Source organism: Mycetomoellerius zeteki, unplaced genomic scaffold, assembly GCF_001594055.1.
Source record: "Mycetomoellerius zeteki isolate Tzet28-1 unplaced genomic scaffold, Tzet1.0 scaffold64, whole genome shotgun sequence".
In the NCBI taxonomy this organism is placed as follows: Eukaryota; Metazoa; Arthropoda; class Insecta; order Hymenoptera; family Formicidae; genus Mycetomoellerius; species Mycetomoellerius zeteki.
Window position 1 is genome coordinate 1284635 of NW_017257654.1, and position 20705 is coordinate 1305339.

The window sequence follows — 20705 nt, forward strand, 5'->3', positions numbered from 1 at the left end:
GAAGATCGCTTGATAATCAGATAGAAACGAAAAAAATGCTCTGCGAAGCGAGAAAAATCCACGTGGACTTCGGCGAGGTAGAAACGGGCGCCACAACTGTCAAGTGGCTGGAGATAGTTAACGAAAGTTGCGTTAGTGTCAGACTTCTTGTCTTTAATATAATATATTCGTTTCAATTATGTAGATTAACTTAATCGGTTTAACTTGTCTTTATTTTTATCTTTCTCTCTAGTTTTGAGAATTAGAAAAAGAAAAGAGTAAATTAAACCGAGAGATTCCAAGTTCTACACTGACAGAAACGACACGAGAGCGATTTTAACCAAGTTTTGATTAAATTAAGAAACACACTTAAAAATGATGAAAATATTAATTTTTTAATTTAAAAAGGGAACTGATTTTCTACACAATTTAAACTGTATAAAATGATTTTTTTAATATGTCTAATGTCTAATTGCAAAAAAGACGTTGCAACATCAATTAACTTAATTAAGAGAATGTAAAAAGAGAATCTAAAAATCACTTATAATATCACAATTTTTAATTCACAAAATTATAAACTAAATTATTTCCCGTATATTTCGAGTTATATATAAAATAAGTTTTAGATGTGTTTAAATATTCGGAAAGAGATGAGGACGAATATAATAATCCTTTTGATTGATTAGAAGGAAATAATGACGAAATAACAAAAAAAATTGTTTTAAATTGATACTTTATTTGTCATTTGCTTGTGAAACGTTCAGCTCTGCGTAAATCAGTCGTATTGACTGATTAATGATGTATTACAGATCGAGCAAATTTACGAGGCTCGAAGAGATGCGTCTACCAATCCGCTGGATCACGTATTTGAATTGTGTAGCTACTCTTGGTCTTTACTTCCTGGCCAGACATACAAATGCAAAATATACTATCGGCCATTCATGCCATTCACCGTAAACGTAGATTACTTTACGATTGTGGATTCAGCTGGCAAACGCGCGGAAATCCAAGTCCGCGGAAGGTGCATTTTTGGTACGGAATTCTTTCCAATTAATGATCGTCAGAAAGAAACCCTTCACCCTTTCTTTCTTAATTTCTTTCTTTCTAATCTAATATTTAGGCGATCATTAGCGTTTCAGTCTGATTGTGTTGAAAGTCTGAAAGTTATAGGCGCGCAATCATATCTGAAATAAATTTGATTTAAAAAAAATATTTAATGTACTTTGACCGATCAAGACTTTCTCTATCGTACTTTATGTACTCATTGATATGGTCGCTCTTAAGTCTTAATTATCTTTACCCTTTGTTTCCACACTACGGGAACAACACACTTGGAGATATCATATCCAACCCAATTCAATTATTTATAAGTAATTTTCATAAAAATGAACTATATTGTAACAATTTTTTTATCGACACGCCAGATATTAAGGAATATAACAATATCAAGCATTATGTATTATCTCTATTAATAAAAAAAATTACAAGAAAAATATTAGAAAAGGACCCATACAGCACCGATTGTTGCGGAAAATTTTCAGAAATGTTTCAACCTTTCACATCTCATGTGCAACAATTTTGAAAGGATTCTACAATATGTCATATGAAATATTTTAACAGAATTGTTTCTAAAATCTATCATATACAATAAATCATATACAATAAATGGAAGACAGATTTAAACAGAACAAAAAAGTCATTATGATGTTAAAATGGCTCCAAAATGTTTGCTAAAAGTCATTTTTTGATCAATCGCGATTTAGTTTAATATCATTTTGATGTTATCGTGAGTTGTTCTACTTTAATTGCGAAAAACTTTTGTATATGAATGACTTGTTCTGCTTTAATTACAAAAAACTTTTGTATATGATTAATGATATTGTGTGTGTGGAAACTGCAGGTGTAAGTGACTTTCTCTATCTTTCTAATAGGGGTTATATATATGTGCTTATATATATAATGTGATTAATTAATCAAAATAGTTGGCGATATAATTACCATTTTTGAGAAATACTTTAAGTTTATTTCAACAAGTTTGTAATCTGTTTACAGATTACAAAACTCTTAAATTTTAAGTACTTCAGAAATGATATTTAAATATATGTTTAATTGATATTCAAATAATATTTAAATATGATTTTTGAAATACTATAAATAGCTGAAAACTTTTTGGTAATATTTCAAAAAGATTGCAGATTCTTTCTGTACCATTTCATCAATCTTTCAACAAGGTTTCATGTGCAAGAATCGCGGACATTTTGCTATTCCAGAGTTGTCTCAGAAATGTTGCAGATATATTTCGCAATTTTTATGAAATGTTTCAATTTTCTGTTGAAATATTTCTGAGATATTTCTGAAAACTTTCGGTGCTGTATGGGAAAAGCCGGATATACCATACCTAAAGTGGCACCGAAGAATTAAAAGAATCTTTTGTAGTTAAAGTTTTCCGATCTCCGAAAGTTTTTGATGATAAATTCTTTTGGAGTAAAAATGATTAATGGATCCTATCAGAAGTCTCTCAGAAATTGATCCATTCTGCTATTTTGAAAATTTCTTAATTTAATACCGGAGCACTCGGTGTTATACCTTATCAATTTTATCAATTTTTTTTTGCTTTTTATTTCATGGAGTTGATTAGCTTGGCTTCTGAGAGGCTCCATCAATCATTTGTACTTCAAGAGCATACATCATCGAGAGTTTTCAAAGTTTAACACAAGCTTTACCTAACTACGAAAGACAACAATTTTAATCGAGGTGTTCAATTGTCAAAGCGCAACAAATATCACTAGAAGCATTTAAAAAGAGATAATTTTACAACCTTATTTTTTCGTTGAAAAGATGTCATCCAAGGTTATTTTAAATAAATTCAGACACGGATAAGTCCTATTTAATTTAAGTTATGAGTCATTAATTATCCATACATACATGTTCTGAAATCGACAATGTTTACGATGAGCGTTTCCATCATCGTATGACGTTAATTTTAATCATTTACGCACGCAGGACCCATGGTCTCCTCGTCTGCCACAAGATTAATCATGATGTGTACGAACGAGAATCGCGAGGTGAAGAAGCGGATTAGGCTCGTCAATGATTCAAAAGCCACGGCGACTTTCATGTTTGACATCGACTCGCTTCGGAGGCCGTTTGAAGCAAATCCGCGGCACGGACACATCGAGCCCTGTTCTCACAAATTCGTAACAATTACTTTTGCACCACGAGAAAGCGGGATCTACGCGTGCTATTTTCCGTGCTTAATCCTGAATCACGTAATAAGAAAATTTGAATTTTTAATGACCACTAAAGAACACAATCTTCGTTACACACGAAATGTCATACTATTTATAATTATCCAATTTTCCAGACTTTAGTAATTAATTCTATACCAGTTCTATACTATTTTATTAAAAATAAGTAAATGATATATGATTTGCTTTCTACATTTCGTGCGTTACCTAATTATATTTATTTGATATCTTTTCGATCTACTAGATATTCATCATTCAGTCGGAAAAAATTTACCTTTGAGTTTCAGACTCCGCGTATCAAAGAAAATGTTTCATATGTTTATGTGATGTTCACGATGATTCATTTTACAGAAACCGATTATCATAGAATTATACGGCTATTGCACAGCGTTGCGTAAAACGAGAGAGAGAGAGAGCACGCAGATCCGTTTTAATTATCCTACGAGGTTGAAAAATGGCTTCGAAGGATACACAAGTGATACTGTTGTCGCCACGCAAAATCTTCCTGCGGTTTCTTCATCGAAAAATTGTATCGACTTCGGTCAGGCCGACGTAGAGGCGGAAAATGCTGAGCGAAAAATTCCGGAAACCCTGTGTCTTACTAATCATAGCCAGTCCGATGTATTAATTAAATGGGACCAAGGTTGTTGTTTATCGAATCAATATACGCTATTATTAGCGTTTTATTTTACTTTCTACTTATCTCTTTACCTTCTTATCTTACCCCTGGCGGAATAAAAATTTTTACGAAAAAGTACAGAAAAACTGCATAGATTGAGACAAAATCTTAGAAATTCTTAATTTTTCGTAGATATTCGTAGTGGGACGTAGAGTGAGGTTTGTTTGCCTTAGAGATTCTTAGTTTTTTGTAGATATTTCATAGTGAGACGTAGAGTGGCACGTTTTCAAAGAAACAAGTCGCTCTATGTCCCACTACACTGAGAAAAAATGCTGTTGATTCAATTAAAGTCTATATTACGGGCTGTTACCAGCATAAGTGATTAATTTATGTATATTTTTATTGACATAAAAACATAAATTATTATTTCAATAATCAAGGCCTTTATGTCAATAAAAATATATATGAATTAATTACTTATGTTAGTAACAGCCTGTAATATAGATTTTAATTGAATCAACAGTATTTTTTTCTCAGTGTACGAATATATATCTATGAAAAACTAATAATTTCTAAAATCTTGTCTCAATCTATGTAGTTTTTCGTAAAACTTTTCCGCCAGGGACCTTTTCAACTTTTTATATTTTTACTTGTAAATTTGTTTTAATGACATAGAAATTAAAATTAAATATTGCTAATATAAGCACATAGACCTATTTTTCTATCAACAATTAATTAATTAGATAATTTTGTATAGATGTTGAAGGAATTTTCAATATAACACCCACCATCACGAGAATACCGGCGAGCCAGACGGCTCTGTTTGAAGTCGCGTTTAATCCCAACCGAACAAGCAGTTTCTTTGCGAGAGACCTCGTTGGAGATGTTTTTGTCAAGCGGCAAGAAGACCGCTTTGAAGAAGAAACTCTGACATTCCCTGCAATCACATCCGTGCGGCTAATAGGTGCGTATTCTCTTTCTTTATCTGTCTCTTTTTTTACGTTTGCATAACGCCGCTCTTACTTAATTCCTTTTTTACATAGGTCATTCCTTTCCCGTTTGCTCCGATGGTTGGATTCCTCAGTACGAGGTACCTCACGTAGTTAAGATGCCTCCTTGTGTACCCTCATCGCCGACATACGCCACGTTTCTAATACGAAGATACGGGCATTTACTGCTAATGTATCGCTTTGTACCGCCAGCATCGAGCCACTTTATCGTGAAGCCGATGATGGGCATAATTCATCAGTACTTGTATTTAAGATTATTTTATATGACCCTAATTGTTCGAATCTGGCGTGAAGTCTCGTCGCAAAAATGTGCCGCACGTATCATATAAATAACACTAGTTTACAAAAAATATTTTTTAAATATTATTTTACATCAGATAAGCATCCAAAAACTCTGGCGAAAAAAAATTTTTACGAAAAAATACAGAAAAATTACATAGATTGAGACAAAATCTTAGAAATTCTTAATTTTTCGTAGATATATATATATTCATAGTAAGATGTAGAGTGGCGTTGTTTGAGGGCGGAGAATTTGTAGGTTTTTCAAAGAAACAACGTCGTCCTACGTCCCACTACGAATATCTATGAAAAAAAAATTTCTAAGATCTTATCTCAATCTATGTAGTTTTTCGTAAAACTTTTCCGCCAGGGAATCTATAAAAAAAAACACTATGTCTAGTTTAAAATAATTTTTTACTGTAAACTATAGTGTAATTTATCATGATGTCATATTATCTTTACATTCATCGTTTTACATAACGTTTGTATTTATTTTATTTTTTTAAAAAGCATTTGAAACGATTTATATTGATATTCTGCGCATTCAATATCATTTTCAATTTCTATCCATCATGCATTGTAATTCTTTTCAGAGATTATCATATCATTGTAGTTGGCATGTTACCCGGAAACGACGATAAACGCGTTTATATGGAACGTTGGGCGATACGTTTCAATGGAAATATGAAATCGGAATGTTTCATAGATTTTCAGGGATACACGGAATATGCGAGTGTCAGTTTTAGTGATCGGAATACCGTGAGTTTCGCGCCGACGTTTCCAGGCTGTCAAAGCCTGCAGCAATTTTATATGCGAAACATCACTCGACATGTAATAAAGTAAATTCCTGTGATATTAATATTAATTCCGTAGAATACATATTAATATTTAGTAATAAAAATTAATTATATAAATATGAAACATTGTATAAAGCACCAATGAAAACAATATGCATTGTCAAAATTCCTTTAATGTGGTTTTGCCGTGAATTAATTAAATTTCAAAGATATAAAAACTGTATTTTTAATTATATCTCTAATAAAAAAAAAATTATATTTCTATTATAAAAATTAATTAAAATGTTTCTAAAAGAGTAGACTGTTAGTTTATTGTTGTGATTGTTTTTGATTAACACTGATTCTTTAGTTATGAATTCATTAATGTGAAACCTGAACTTCAAATACGATATGGAAATGGCAAAATTTACTCGAACGATATAATTACCCACGAATGGTTATTTTGTCCTACAACACTTGGAGATTACGAGTTTGACATAAACTGCATATTGATCGTATTAAAAGATGGAACTCCCGTTGGCCCTAGCGTCTGCATAACATTACATGTAACAGGAAAATGTGAATCTGGTGTTCTTATGGTAAATTAATTAATAAATAATAAAACAATAATAAGATAAAAAATAAAATATAAATAACCCTGGTGGAAAAATTTTACGAAAAACTATATAAATTGAGGCAAAATCTTAGAAATTCTTAGTTTTTCATAGATATTCGTAATGGAATGTAAAGTGGCGTTATTTATTTGAAAAACCAAAAAATCCTTCGCCCTCAAACAACGACACTCTGTTGGTGAATTCAATCATTCGCACTACACTGGATCAGTACATATTAAAAGCTGCTTTATATAAAATATCTCAATGCAGTGATACAATGTAATCAACTTTGACAATGAAATGATACATATATATTTTGTTAAATAATGTGACAATATCATTAAATAATTAAGCGTTTAAAATATTTTTACATTTAACTTTGTTAATTTCATGTAAAGCAACTTTGAGTTTGCACTGATTTAGTGTAGTGACCGAATTCGCTATATGTCCCATTACGAATATCTACGAAAAAAACTAAGAATTTCTAAGACTTATTCTACCTCCTACAAATATCTAGGAAAAATTAAGAATTTCTAAAATCTTGTCACAATCTATATAGTTTTTCTATACCTTTTTATAAACATTTTTTTTCCGCCGGGGAATTTTTAAAAATAATAACGAAATATAATAAAAATTTTATAATAAAAAATTTTAATAATGTATATTATTGTGTTTTCCAGTCAGCGCCGGATGAATTAAATTTTGGAATTCAGGCATACAAAGATACGAAAGAATTAAGTTTTCACGTATTTAACTTGAGTCCTGTAAACATCTATTACAAAATGACATGTAGTCATTGCAATTGGCCAATTGGGAATATAAAACGTGATGTAAAAATACATCCGACTGCGGACACCGTTGTTGTCGGAGAAGATAAAATTATTACTGTTCTTATTACACCTACTACTCCGGGATTTTACGAATTTTTCATTCAGTATTTTGTGAGGATAAGTTCTGATGTAAACACAGATCTAATTCCGAATCAGATTCCGAGGAATATCTGTAAAGTGCGTTGTTTATGTGTATTGCCTACTTTGAAGGTAAAATGCTGTGTGTGCATATAGCAAACGCACTTTTTAAAATAATAATTTGACAAAACATATAATAGTAACAAATATATAAATGCTCAATCCTTTTTAATAAACAATAGGTAACCGATTTGCAATATTATGGATCTTACCCAGACGTGAGCAAAGCTTTTCTTTGGAAGCTGATGAAAATAAACACGTATCTACATAGAATTTCTTGTTATTTCTTGATATAAACATAATTTAATATTTTAATCATGTGTGTATGGTCTAATTCATACAATGCTCTTTTACTAGCAGCAACTAGCGTGTTAGTCTTCTAGCACGAACTAACAGCTAAAAAAATATAATTCTATAAATTTATATATTTTTTTTAGAAAACTAAAACAATTAAAAAATATAATTTATAGAATTCCAATTTGCTAGAAGACTAGCACGCTAGTTGCTAGTAAAAAAGTAAAATTATATATAAATCAGGTATATGCATTTTTAGGCTCAATATATTATTCAGAGATTTACAACCAGGAACATCGCAAACGTTTTACATAAATTTCCCAGCAATGGTTTTACATAGTCCGAAGGTTATTGTAAAATTACTTCTAATAAACATAACTGCAGTGAATGCTTCGTGGAATATAAAAAAAGTGCAGCTCTGTTCTTGTCGGCCAGTTGTAAACACTCAAGGTTGTCTCAAATTTCAACGTGCAAAATACGATTGCTTGCATAGGAAAATGTGTTCTATACAGCCAAAAACGGGAAATATTAAAGTATAAATAAGCTATAATTTTATAATGTTACAGTAACTTCTTTATTATTATTTTGTTATCACTATTATTAATTTATCATTTTAATAAAATACAGCCAAGAGAAGAGATCTGGATAACACTAGAGCTGCGTTATTTATTGTTAGGCCAGACCGAGACAAAGTGGGACTTAGACCTCGGAGATAATCGTCACATTTTTTTTATTATGATAATTGAATGTTTATCTGATTCTGATAAAAAGCTCCAGCTTTTAAACGGCACGCATTTCAAATTCCAACATGTTTATTTTGGAGAAAAAGATCCTATCTACCAGGTTGTTTTTAGTTGTATTTAAATATACAATACATCCATAACGTGAAAATTTTTCAGGTGTGTTGGGTACATAATAGTACAAATCACAGCATCCCGTTTTCTATAAATCTAAGAACGATGTACGAAATAAATCAGGAATACTGCTATAAAGTTTTTTCCTGTGTCACTCCACATGCAATCGCGAATCCGCAAACTTTCGTCCCGATCCTTTTAAAATTTCAGCCAAGGAAATTCGGCATATTTAAAGTATATATATATATATATATATAACAAATTTAACGCTAGCTATACACACTGGGATCCCAGAAACCCCAGTACAATTTGATGAATAAAAATTTTTTCGCGTTTTTTAACTTTTCTTTTTCTTTGAATCTATATATCTCGAAGCTCCTTAATTCTATCGACTTTTACACATTATGAACTTGTTCTTTAATCAATTCTCCATTGATTAAAAAAAATTAATTGAAATATGTCCATTTTTACGAAAGTTACGGTAACAAATATAGGTGAGGTCCCAGGGACCGAGTGTGTATATCAAGAGTAGAAAAAAAAAGTGTGTATTATAGCTAGGATTAATAGATAAAATTAATGAATAAATTTTTTCTCCAAATAAAAATTGATATATCTCTCTTTTATTAGGGAAAGTTGCGTTTGACTTTGGGTGACAGAGAAGAAGAACTGACACTCGAAGGTGAATCCTCCTTGCCACATAAACCAGCAACAATTAGAGAATATATTCCATGCGAACACAGTTTCGAAGATGATGAGAATATTCCCATATACTTTAGTACTGACTGTATAAATATTTCTCACATAGCTACGCACAGCCATGTGGTTAAGATGATTATGATACATAATAATTTGGTGCAAGACGTACTCGCCTATGAATGGAAAAGGTTTGCTTGAATTAAGCTATACGGATTGTGGAATAAATTATTGAAAAAGTTTGTTTTCAAAATTGAATTACTATTTCTGCATTACTATCAGACGTGAGACATCTGAAATAATTCACGTGGAAATTTATCCGCCAAAAGGCTTGATAAAGCCAATGTCCGTCAAAAGCTTCCGTGTAACTATATATACTAAAGGATACCCTTGCATAATTGATATTGATATACCATGCGAATTTATTAATGCTAGCCAAAGGCGGATCTATCAACGAAGTGTATACATTCACGAAGGCTTGTCTCAGGAACTGAAAGGACAGTTTACTATTACGGAAAAAGGCATCAGCGTTCCAGTAAATAAAATATATAAATTTTTCTCGCAAAATGTTAAGACTTTAAATCTAATATAAAACTCATAGAAAAGAAAGTCCATTTTAAAATAAAAGTTCTTTAAATTTATGTACTCTTTTGTCTCTAGGAATTACCGGTGAAAATCTTGAAAAAACCTCAGCCATTTTATAAAGCCATAACAATTCGATGTTCTATCTATAGCGTAGAAGACAAATTTCTGAAAGTTAGTCTAATGAAAGAATTAACAAGTGCACCGCCAAAAGGAATATGCATCGAGGAAAATGAGAGAACGATGACATTCGGGAAAGAAGATATTAGTCGATCTTCGTTTATTATAGAGGGTCTACTGTGGTAAATCAACCTACTTTCCAAATATTATAATAATAAGCAAGAACAGAGTAAATTAATTTATTTATAAAATGAATGTGTATTAATGGTTGATACATTTCGTCACATTTTAGGGAAATAGTCAACAGTAAACTGTTCAGAAACATAATGCAAGACATTTTACGGGAAGAATCGAATTTATTTTACTCGCAATTTAGAATGAATTTGTATGAAAGAAAGAGATTGATACAGAGATCGTACATTTCACCGCCGCGAGCGTTAATTAATCGTATACTCGAAGAGGTAGGATTTTATGCTCGATTCGATATTTATCAAAAAAACATTAATTGCCTTTATTTTGCAGATGTTATTCGTCATAATGCACGAAGAATTCGCTTTAAAGACTGCACATTTAATTCAACACACAGATATTAGACACATAGACTACTTAAACAAGGTACCTAGCGTGAGCAGGAAAAAGATAATTAGACGAGGTATGTATATGTATTATGAAATATATTTTATCTTCAAAAAATAATCATTAATCTTCTTATTTCTTGCAATTCGTTTTAGAAACATCGTTGCTACGAGACAAATCCCCTTCTATGATATCAGAATTAGTCCCCTCATCCAAAATATCCTTCGCCATATAATTATATACAATACAATCGCCGAAAAATTATATATAATTGTTGCTGCTAGCTAATCGTTGCAATATAAGGATCCGCGATCCTTCTGAACACTGCCAGAAATTTGTCTCCTTCGCGTCTGGTGACTCTCTTACCTTCCTCAGTGCTTTCATATAACTTTTCCACTACAGGATCCGCTGCCTGTTTTGGCAAAATTTATCGGTGTTACCATTACATAAAGAAAAAAAGAAATAAAAACAGTTGTACTTACCAAATCCTGCTTGGTAATTTGTTCAAACAGTGAATGTTCTTGGAAATGTTCAACTATCCATTTATGTAGATCTTCTACGTCTGTTACAGTATATACAATAGCCTATGTAATAATAATTTAAAAAATTAATTCTTGTAGAAGTAATATATAACAAATATGTTATAGCCGATATTCATAGCCTGTTCTTATATTTAAGACTGATCTTAGACATATATATACATATATAAGACCAATCTCAAAACACATATTATCATCTTAAGACATTACTTAAGATGACCTTAAAATAAGAATGGATTATGAATACTAGCCTATAATAAATTCGATAAGTATAAATGATACTTACTCCTTCGGCTAAAACATAAGCGTATTCTGCCAACAGAGACTTATTTATTATCCTCCATTTATGCTTCGACTTCTTGAAGTGTGGGTCTGGATATAGGAAAAACATCTTCTTCAGCTACATAAATAAAAGATATGGATTAATGTACAGATCCCTATCCGTTTATGTATATTAACAATTGAGACTTTCCATTTACCTGTCCTTTGTAGAAATAATTTGGCAGATACTTCATGGCATTTGTTCTTAGACAGGCAATGTTCTGGTATTGGCCAGGATTTTGTGATCGTAAGGCAGCGATGCGATCCATAACATAGTCTAATACTTTCACTCTGATTTCCATGCCGAGTATCAGATTATCCGGGAACATCGGAGACAAAGTAACTGAGGATTAATTCATCAATTATTTTAATTTTCTGGTTTTGTTTTTACATAAATTATCCGATAGAAATTAAAACAGTAGCCATTCTGCCGCTTCATAATTTATGTATACATTTTTTTATTTCCATGTAACATTTATATAAATCTTGTTTGTATAGGCAATATTTTAAATTAAATAAAATATATTAAAGAGAAAAGAAGGAACAAATTACCCAGCAATCCTCCATAGCCGCAACCAACGTCTACAAATTCTACACGTTTCTGTGTTTCTAGCGTCTGCTCACCATTATTCTGAAAGTACTGTGGATACAAGGTGCTCCAATCCATTAACTCCGGTTTTATCGGACTGCAATAAGTAAATGACAAATGGTAACGGTGATTGTTGTAATCTCGACGAAAAACGCACGGAAAACTACTCACTATTCGATGCAGTGATCAGCTATCGGATTCGAATGCGCGCGTTGTCTATAATATTTCTTTTGCGGTAATGCCAGCGTCGTCGTCATGATTACAGTACTGCTGAATATTTTTAAATCAAAAGAACACTGAAGTCTGTCAAACGTGTTATTCTTCCTTTACCAATGCAACATATCAAAACATGAATATATTTTAAAAGGTTATATCCAGCCAATAACACATATCTCTTTTAATCAATGCATCTTGTTCCAGCGCTCCAAAGAAATTATATTCTAGCACTTCGAAAATAAAGAAAAACAGAGTATAATTAAAAAAGACAGATTTTTTTGAACGTTTAAAACAAAACGAGAATGCAAGAAAGGACGCAGAAATGTAAAGAAAGTACGGTTTAATTAAAAGCGCTCAACAATGTAATGAATCTGTTATTCTTACCTGCCACGAGTTGCTGATAACGAAGCCCTAATATGGATCTATTTGTGTATTTTCTAAATTTGTAGTATTTGTATATACATTTGTTATATACATACATGTGTATATATTTAAAGTGCAAAGCAGTGCAGAGAAAGTGCGGCGCACGTGCGCGGACGATCAGCTGATCGAGCGCGCCACCTGTGCCGCCTGGCGGACGACGGCGGAACCAATACATAACGCGGCGTGAAAGAAAGACAATAGACATGTCTTTGCGCACGGTGTGAGATTCTCTCTTTTGTTATATTGCGAATGCGTCGTCATCGTCTTCCTCCGTCGCCGCCGCGCGGCCTTGCAACGTGTCAGTGAAACATGTAATCGCTGGCGGAAATCGGGGCTCACTTATGTAACGCGCGACACGGGTCGACACCGGCTTTAGAGAGCGGTGGACTCCTCGGGGGAATCCCTCTGTCCAGGTGAGGTTAGGATCTCGACAGTTCCGTTCCTACGACGTTGCTCCTTTGTGTCTCATCTCCTCTGGGGACCGCGATGAATCAAGATATACTCGCGTACCTACGTCATCCTACGCGGATGCATCTTTGTCCTTTGCGAACATTTTGTATATTCAGATAAGAAAACGAGAGAGAGTTGGAAATGACTGCGTCGTTGCGGAGACAGGAAATCGTCTGTCTCCCCGATGACAAGTGTCATTTTCTAGAAATAAGCGTATGAAATCAAAATGTTACGCTATTCATGAGTCATGTCATTGAGTGTTATTTAATTATACTTAATAAAGATTGGATTTAAGTAAATAGCTAATTATTTTCTCACTCGGCGCAAATTTTTTTTGAAATAGTAAAAATGGCGAAGGGGACAGAGGAGAAGAGGAGTACAAAGAGAGAGATATTATTCTGAGTATTCATTCTGAGAATACAATGAAATCTGTAAATTATATTTGTGTCCCTGTATCTACACTGAGAGAAGAATGTACTAAATAATAAATATTTGATTAGTGCCTATTGAATATTTACTAAATGTAAACATATATTTATATTTGGTACAAAAATCATTAATTTGATTTAACTATTATATTTTTTATTTAGTAAATATTTATTTTCTGTTAATAAATGTTACCTGTACAGCACAGATAATTCCAGTAATATTGCAGCAACATTGCAAACATTGTAGTAATGTTTCTGCAAGTTTTTGTGCTGTATGATTATATTAGTGTTATTTAAACAATTATTTATTAAAATTCAGTATCTTGTTAGTGTAATATTGTAAATTGTTGGCAAATGTAGGATGACTATTGTTTAATCTTTAGATACTCCATGTAACTTTCTGAACAATTATTTAAATCTCTTTGCTTTTTCAGGCACATGAAAGAGGTTTATTTATTATTCATGACGACATCGAATCTTTTGAGAGAACGATCTTTCATTTAGTTGGTAAGTCATCCTGCTATTTTATTTATTCAACCAATGTGCAAGTTAATTCAATTACTTGCAGATAAAAAGAAAACATCTTAACGGCAGTAATTATAATCATAAATGAATGTAAGAGTTTTAATTTTGCGACAAAAAATTCCTTTTTTCGAATTTACTTTCAAAAATATTAATTTAAGAGATTTATTTATATTCACACAATCTAATTTGCACATCTTAATTATTGGCATCAATTTTTGTAACGTTATTACAAATTTTTTCTAAATTTGTAGTTTAAACGAAAAATTTGAGAAGTTGCGAAAAGAAGATAAAGTTCGATAATAATTATTATGAATATTTATTATGAATTAAAATATTGTGGTAATTTGACATAATAATTAATTGATATGAGTTTATGATTATTAGCTCTGTATGATTATTCGTTATTAATATTCATCGTATAGTTGACAATAAAAATAATTACTGAATAACACATACTATTGTAAAAAATATGATTGGACTCAACAGTTGTATATAATTGATCTACTTGCATAAAATTAATACTTATATTTATGCTCGTGCTTCATCCATGTAGAAACGTCGTATGATATATTGATTGCATAAATATAATGTAGATAAGTTCCAAGAAAATTGCATAATGCAATTGGTATTTACGCTCCAATCGATGACCGTTAAATCGATGAGAATGATTGTTAGCAGATATGTACTTGTACAAATGAGCATTTCCTCAAACTGCACGTCGATTGATTGATTTGTACCGATTGTGAAATATCGAGTACAAGTCTTATGCACGAATTATGGAAAACTGAAAGTTTTCATTAATTAGTAAAATTAGCGAGTGCAGATAGGCATAGAATTAATAGTTTCGAATATTTAGTAATATAAATTACTAATAAAAAGTTAAAATTAAATAGAAAAACGCATAAACGCAAAAAAATACATTAAAAAAAGAGTTTAGTTGCATTAATTGGAATTTAGATTGAAAATGGGCAAATTAAAATTTTCTGGTTGAATTTTTATAATTCTATTATAATCTAGTTGAAATAATTAGAATTCTTATTGATATAATGAGAACCTTCTGGTTCATTTTTTAATCAGAAAGTTTTCTCAGTGCAAAATTTAACTAAAAGAATCGTTAACTGAAAGGCTTATTGCAATAAGCGTTAATTGAATATAGAACATATTATTGTGTAGTATTATGGAGCAATAAGTATTTTTTAGATAAAAGATACATAATAAAAAATAAATAAGATAATACTTTTCACGTTTATTGATATTATCAAAAATTTTGCATTCGAATGTCGAATTTTTTTTATCGTAAAATGAATGCAAAGACACTTTTTGAACGAGGCAAATCGTCTTATTTTTATTATTGTGACATAATTGTACGCAACCGTTTGTCGCGTTCACACTTGGAGCATAATTTGAGAACCGCTGGTTCATGCGAACCTCGCGTGCCGAATACGACAAAGCCCGCCGAGCGATCGTATGTAAATATAAATCGGATGACATACGACTCTAGTTACTCGTTGAAATCGTAATACACAAATCCGTCTGTCGCGAAGGAGAATGGTGTACGAAGACGACTCGGAATCCGAATCTAACAATAAGACCATCTCTCTAAAATGGAACATGTCGTGGGATCCTAGATTGTGGTTCAACTCCGTAGACCCCGATTTGGTAAATACTTTCGAAACTGATCATTTTTTCTAAACAGTGTTACAAATCGCGAAATACACCGAGCTGATGGTATATAGCTCTATTTTGCGAACGAGTCAAATTTTTTTCGTCTCGTTGATAATTCCGGGTTAAGAAAGTGAAATAAACTTGATGAGAAAAACAACATTTCGCATACATCTTTCTCTATTGTCAGATAGAAGTAAATAGGTCGAGCTTATTGGATCGTACATTTTTTATATATTGCTGATGCTATTGTTATCAATTGAGGTTTTCTCAATATGTACTACTTGTTTAGATATATCAGTACAATGAGTATCATTATGCCGTTTCGCGTAAATAATATTGTGGGGTACAAATAATATCTTTATATAATTATCTTAATTACATCTTTCTGAAACGAGTAGGACTCACAGACCTGCCTTTTTCTTTATTTAAAAATTACTGTTCATGTTTTTCATTGAACTTTATTATTAAAACAAAATTAATTAATAAGTTTTAATTAATAGTTTACTCTTTCTTTCGTATACATAGAGATTGCAAAAGTTTGTTGCTGTACTGTATATCGATATAATTTAATTAACCTTTTTCTCTACCTTCTTTTTTTCTTTCTTTATTCGGATAATGAAATTTCGTCGCCTCGTAAATTGTTGTTAGCAGCCGTTTACATCTCTCGTACCGTTATCTATTCTCGCCAATATACATTTGTGATGCTACATTGTTCATCGACATTTGTTTAGTCTGGCACAGCTGATGCCATTCAGCGATCAGCTGTTCGTACTTATAGTTGACGCGCAATTCTTGAGTTCTCGATTACTCATTCTCTACATTATACGAGTAACGGAATAAATAAGGTACATTTCGAAAACTTTGACCAACTTTCGAACGAGATTTCTCTGACAGATAATGATCCTGCCAAATGCAATATGTAAAGATGTTCTGCGGGCAAAATACTGAAATAGTCATAGAGAAATGGAATATATACTTAATTCAATATTTATACAATATTTTTCACGAAAAAATTTTTAAGTCGATATCTTTATCATAATTTATATCTTTATTATATTTATTATACACTAAATAACTTTTGTTGTATTTATTAAATTGGATTAAAAAAAGCATTGAAAAAAATTGTTTCACAGCTCAGATTTTTATACGAGAATCCTGATATTAGAGACACAATATACACGCGATTTCTATATTTATCAAATAAAATGTGAAACGATGTTGCCGTATATAGCATTAAAATATGTGATAAAAATATGAGCCAGTATTCAAATCTCTATATAAATATTATCATTAGCATTCTCGTTACGAATTTTTACCTACATTAAATATAACTCTTATTTTATTGATGGTAAATGCAACCTTATCTCAATGTTTAATGAATTATTTCTGTGAAATGACATTTCCAAGAAGAGTGCTTCATGTGGAGATAATAAACTACCATATATTAAGTATGAAAATTTATTAATAAACCAAAATGTATAGATATCTTCTAAAGAACGCATCCGGATATTTATTATAATAGAGATAAAGAAGGGCAATGTCTTCCTCGACGTTTGCTCTCCTACGTCCTCCTACGATCATGACGTCGTCGGTGTGTGTTTCTCTTTCTTTTTCGCGTCACCTGACGAACGGGCCAGCCCCGTCCACGTGGACAAATCGCCCACGCGAGTGTCAGGTGTTGTTACCTCGGTCAATTGTTCTCTCGACCGCAGTACGCGAAGGATGTTGCGCCGCTCGGCATCGAGCGAGTCAGCCGAGCAACCTAACTATCGTTATCAATCTGCGGTTTTCTTCGTCCTAACCGTCCTGATTTCACCATACAGTGCACAAGATACTTTCGTCGTTCACTTATTTCTCGCTCGGTGATACTTCTCAGCGAAGAACGTGAAGAGCAAATTGAAAATAGTGAAAGAGAGAAAATAGTGAATAAAAAAACTAAAAAAGAAATATTTTGTAATAAATAAATTCGAGATTTAAAAAGTAGTGAATAAAAAACTAAAAAAATTGATAAATAAATAAATTAGATATTTGAATATCGTATTTATCGATGTGCAGTGATGTCTTTTGTGATAACCGTGTGAATTTCTTTCTAAAAGGATTGTGAGTTTATAAGGGTGTTCCTTTCGCTAATGAATATATGGTATTCCTTTCGATAATGAAATTATAATTGATAGAAAGGCACATAGTATGAAAGATTCTATGTTTAGATGCGATAAAACGTGTCATTAATGCAAAGTCCTTCGAGTCAGGAAAATTTCCAGTGATCAGACAGGAATAATCATCCATGAAAAGATCCTCGTTAACGATACGCTCTTCGGTTCTGCAAATCCTACAATTCCTAACGTTTTTGCAAATTGCGTGACGTCAGGAATCGTGACGATCGTGACTAACGACGTATATCGTTTCGTTTAACGAATGATTAAAAGCCCAAGCCTTCGATCCTTGGCCTCGATCTACTTTGCCGTGGTTTATGATGACTGTTCTACTGCGCCCTTAAACTAAATTGACGGCAGGAGTTCTCACGATTGTTTTTGTGATTCCTAGACAAGGGATAAATTTTAGATTTTGCCACATTTACCTTACATTTACGTTACAATAATGACTGGAAAACATCTCGCTATCGTCTTTGTAAATTTATCGCTCTGGATGTATAATCCCTAATTAACGTTCTTTCAGAGATAGCAGAAATAGATTTCTTTATTTGCGAAAATTGCTATCAAAGCGTTTCTAATCTCTAGTGGAATGATAAATCTTGAAATTATACTTTCATAATTTTAATAGCTCTTAGTTTTATTTTTTATATTATTAGATCTAATCATGAAATGTTTCTGGGTGAAGATTTCAAAGCTAAATCGTATTTCACAAAATTGATCTTTTGGTATCTTTACGGAAGGAAATAGGTAATGAAGTAATAAAAAATTTTAAGGCAATTACTATGACAACGAAATATAGACAATGCAGAACAGTTACATAGACTGTTAACGAATACGACGTGGCGCATTCGGTCATTTAGCGCTATCACAAGGACATTATTTGCAAGTCGCCGGTGTATGTTTTAATATTTGTGCTCTTCGGACTTCTTACTGTTCGATCGTTTTTCCGTCCTATATATTCGCGACGTATGGCCTGAATTTGCCCAATTTATTTCTCACAGAACACTCGATGCCACGTAGCGCGAAAATAATTCGCGGCACGCATACCAACAGGAATGTCAACGTTTTCGATGAAATAACCTGGCAATTTCTAAAATAAAATCAATGCGACATTGCTATGAAAAGATGTCATCTATATAACGAACCTCATTCCGTATGCGCTCTACTATTCCATTTAGTTTCTGCATTTTTAAAGAATTTAGCAAGTCAATGCTGTCTTATATTTAACATAAATATTTCACTGCGTATACACAAATATTTATATATTAGGTATATAATATTAAACTCTTTAAAAGCAATTGAAAAATAATAAAAAAGATTTTTTTCATTATAACATTTTTTAATTTATTTTAATTTATTATTATTTATATAATTATCATTTTGAATAATATAGTAAAATAAAATATTTTATATACAGTATACAGTTAAAATACTACACAAAATACTACAAAATAAAATACTAAAAACATTTTTAAGAACATCATAATAAAATGAATAATATAATTTAGATCTTATTACTATAATTCGCCAAAAATATTTTGCACGTATTGTCAGCTGCAGAAATTTAACTGCTTATCAGGTACTCAAAACGGAGCGATATGTGTCGGATTACGATGATAAATAATCATCAAAGAGAAGATAAACCACGCGTGCAAAAGCATTGGCAAACACGCTCATAAACGCACATTTACCTTCATTTTTCTCTGGTAGTGTAGTCAGTGAAAGCGCGAACTCTATAGTGCGTGAATCAGCTGATCGCATCGATCCTTCCGTGCAATCGATCATTACGTCGATTGGCCCGATAACTCTGACCGGATAATTTTACTTTAGAGTCATCCGCTTAATTGCTTCTTCATCAGTATTGCGTCGTGAATTATTGAAATTGTCCCCGCGTTATTAATTATTTGGAGAAATCGTTGATTGATAATTTTTCATTTTTTACGTATGCATATTTGGAATATTTATTATAGTCGAAGTGATTGTTATAATTTTTAGCACAGATCTCTAAGGAACATTCTAAGGACGTCCAGAAGACGTTTTTACATTCTAAAGACGTTTCCAGGATCTTATCCCTCAGATAAAGTGTGCAGTGTAAAATGTCAAAAGTTATATTGAGCTACGTGAGAAAACTCTATTTGCTCGTGTTGTAACAGAGGAAATCGTAAAAAGTAATACTCTGCTTTATTGCTCTGTTCCATGGACAATCGTTATCTTTGCAAGAATGCGATTGACAGTCATGTGCAAACACGAGAGTGTAGTTCCCAACTCTTCCGAAGGACTCGATGTAATTGGTGACAGATATACGCATCTAATCTAACGTAATATAAATTTTATTACCAAACACTTCACACAAGAGTGTCTACATAAACGGCTCTATAAAGCTTATGTTTTAGACTTATTGATCTATCATCACACAAAGTAAAATATCTTTCATCTATTTGGTCGCCTCTAGTGGTACATTAATAGAATAAAAATTATTGATAAAATAAGGACAAGAGAAATAAATCTTTTTAATTAATTGATTTAAAAATAATAGGGATATGCAGGATAATTAATTAGGTTTGTTAACATTATGATTGCGATCAGCATCATCATAGCAAGCTTCGAGAATGCGTTCCTTGCTTTTTCAATTTCTACACTGAAAAAAAAAAATTGGTTGCTGCAGCAAATTAGATGGTAAAATATGGCATAGCATTTTTAATTGGTTGCAGCAGTCAATTTTTGGTTGTGTTAGTCTATCGAAATCCTATACTGACATTGCAGATAGGCTAACGCAACCAAAAA

At 32.0% G+C, this 20705-nt stretch overlaps 3 protein-coding genes across 6 annotated transcripts in view; 2 read left to right on the forward strand and 1 right to left on the reverse strand.

Moving 5' to 3' along the window:
* The first annotated feature begins 7 nt into the window (after positions 1-7).
* Positions 8-10866, forward strand: LOC108728791 (coiled-coil domain-containing protein 108). Its single transcript, XM_018457564.1, is given in 19 exon segments — positions 8-131; positions 789-1011; positions 2983-3248; positions 3579-3870; positions 4604-4810; positions 4890-5094; positions 5729-5974; positions 6282-6510; positions 7206-7565; positions 7676-7752; positions 8047-8320; positions 8415-8637; positions 8640-8875; positions 9269-9525; positions 9617-9869; positions 9995-10218; positions 10329-10497; positions 10559-10688; positions 10768-10866. Coding segments are annotated over 19 exon segments (4047 nt in total). The 5' UTR covers positions 8-35; the 3' UTR covers positions 10848-10866.
* Positions 10746-12758, reverse strand: LOC108728790 (tRNA (guanine-N(7)-)-methyltransferase). 3 transcript variants are annotated; one of them, XM_018457561.1, is made up of 7 exons: positions 12662-12758; positions 12233-12507; positions 12025-12158; positions 11631-11815; positions 11438-11551; positions 11095-11196; positions 10746-11024 (listed from the first exon to the last, which is right to left on the reverse strand). In XM_018457561.1, the coding sequence occupies exons 2-7, from the start codon at positions 12316-12318 to the stop codon at positions 10893-10895; spliced, it is 753 nt and encodes a 250-aa protein (XP_018313063.1). In that variant the 5' UTR covers positions 12319-12507; positions 12662-12758; the 3' UTR covers positions 10746-10892. The 3 variants fall into 3 exon arrangements, with proteins under 3 accessions (XP_018313063.1, XP_018313064.1, XP_018313065.1); XM_018457562.1 differs by having other exon boundaries at positions 12233-12385; positions 12662-12757; XM_018457563.1 differs by having other exon boundaries at positions 12233-12364; positions 12662-12670.
* A 126-nt stretch (positions 12759-12884) lies between these two features.
* Arms (Ankyrin repeat-rich membrane spanning) overlaps positions 12885-20705 on the forward strand; it is a 43099-nt gene continuing 35278 nt past the window's right edge. Inside the window, exons 1-2 of one of the 2 annotated variants that reach the window (XM_018457549.1) lie at positions 12885-13113; positions 14013-14085. Coding sequence is in view for 1 of the 2 variants with exons in the window: in XM_018457547.1 (XP_018313049.1) it covers positions 15652-15762 (111 nt within the window). In the remaining variant the exon portion in view is untranslated. Of the gene's footprint in view, positions 13114-14012; positions 14086-15567; positions 15763-20705 lie in introns of those variants that run through there. The other variant, XM_018457547.1, reaches the window with a different exon arrangement.

What these genes read in the sequence shown, in the direction of transcription:
- LOC108728790 (XM_018457561.1), bottom strand. Translation starts at nt 12,318, where the DNA reads ATGACGACGACGCTGGCATTACCGCAAAAGAAATATTATAGACAACGC. An exon ending in GCTGATCACTGCATCGAATA is followed by an intron (nt 12,159 to 12,232) that starts GTGAGTAGTTTT and finishes TACTTATTGCAG; the next exon opens with TCCGATAAAACCGGAGTTAA. An exon ending in AAATTACCAAGCAGGATTTG is followed by an intron (nt 11,025 to 11,094) that starts GTAAGTACAACT and finishes TTGCCAAAACAG; the next exon opens with GCAGCGGATCCTGTAGTGGA.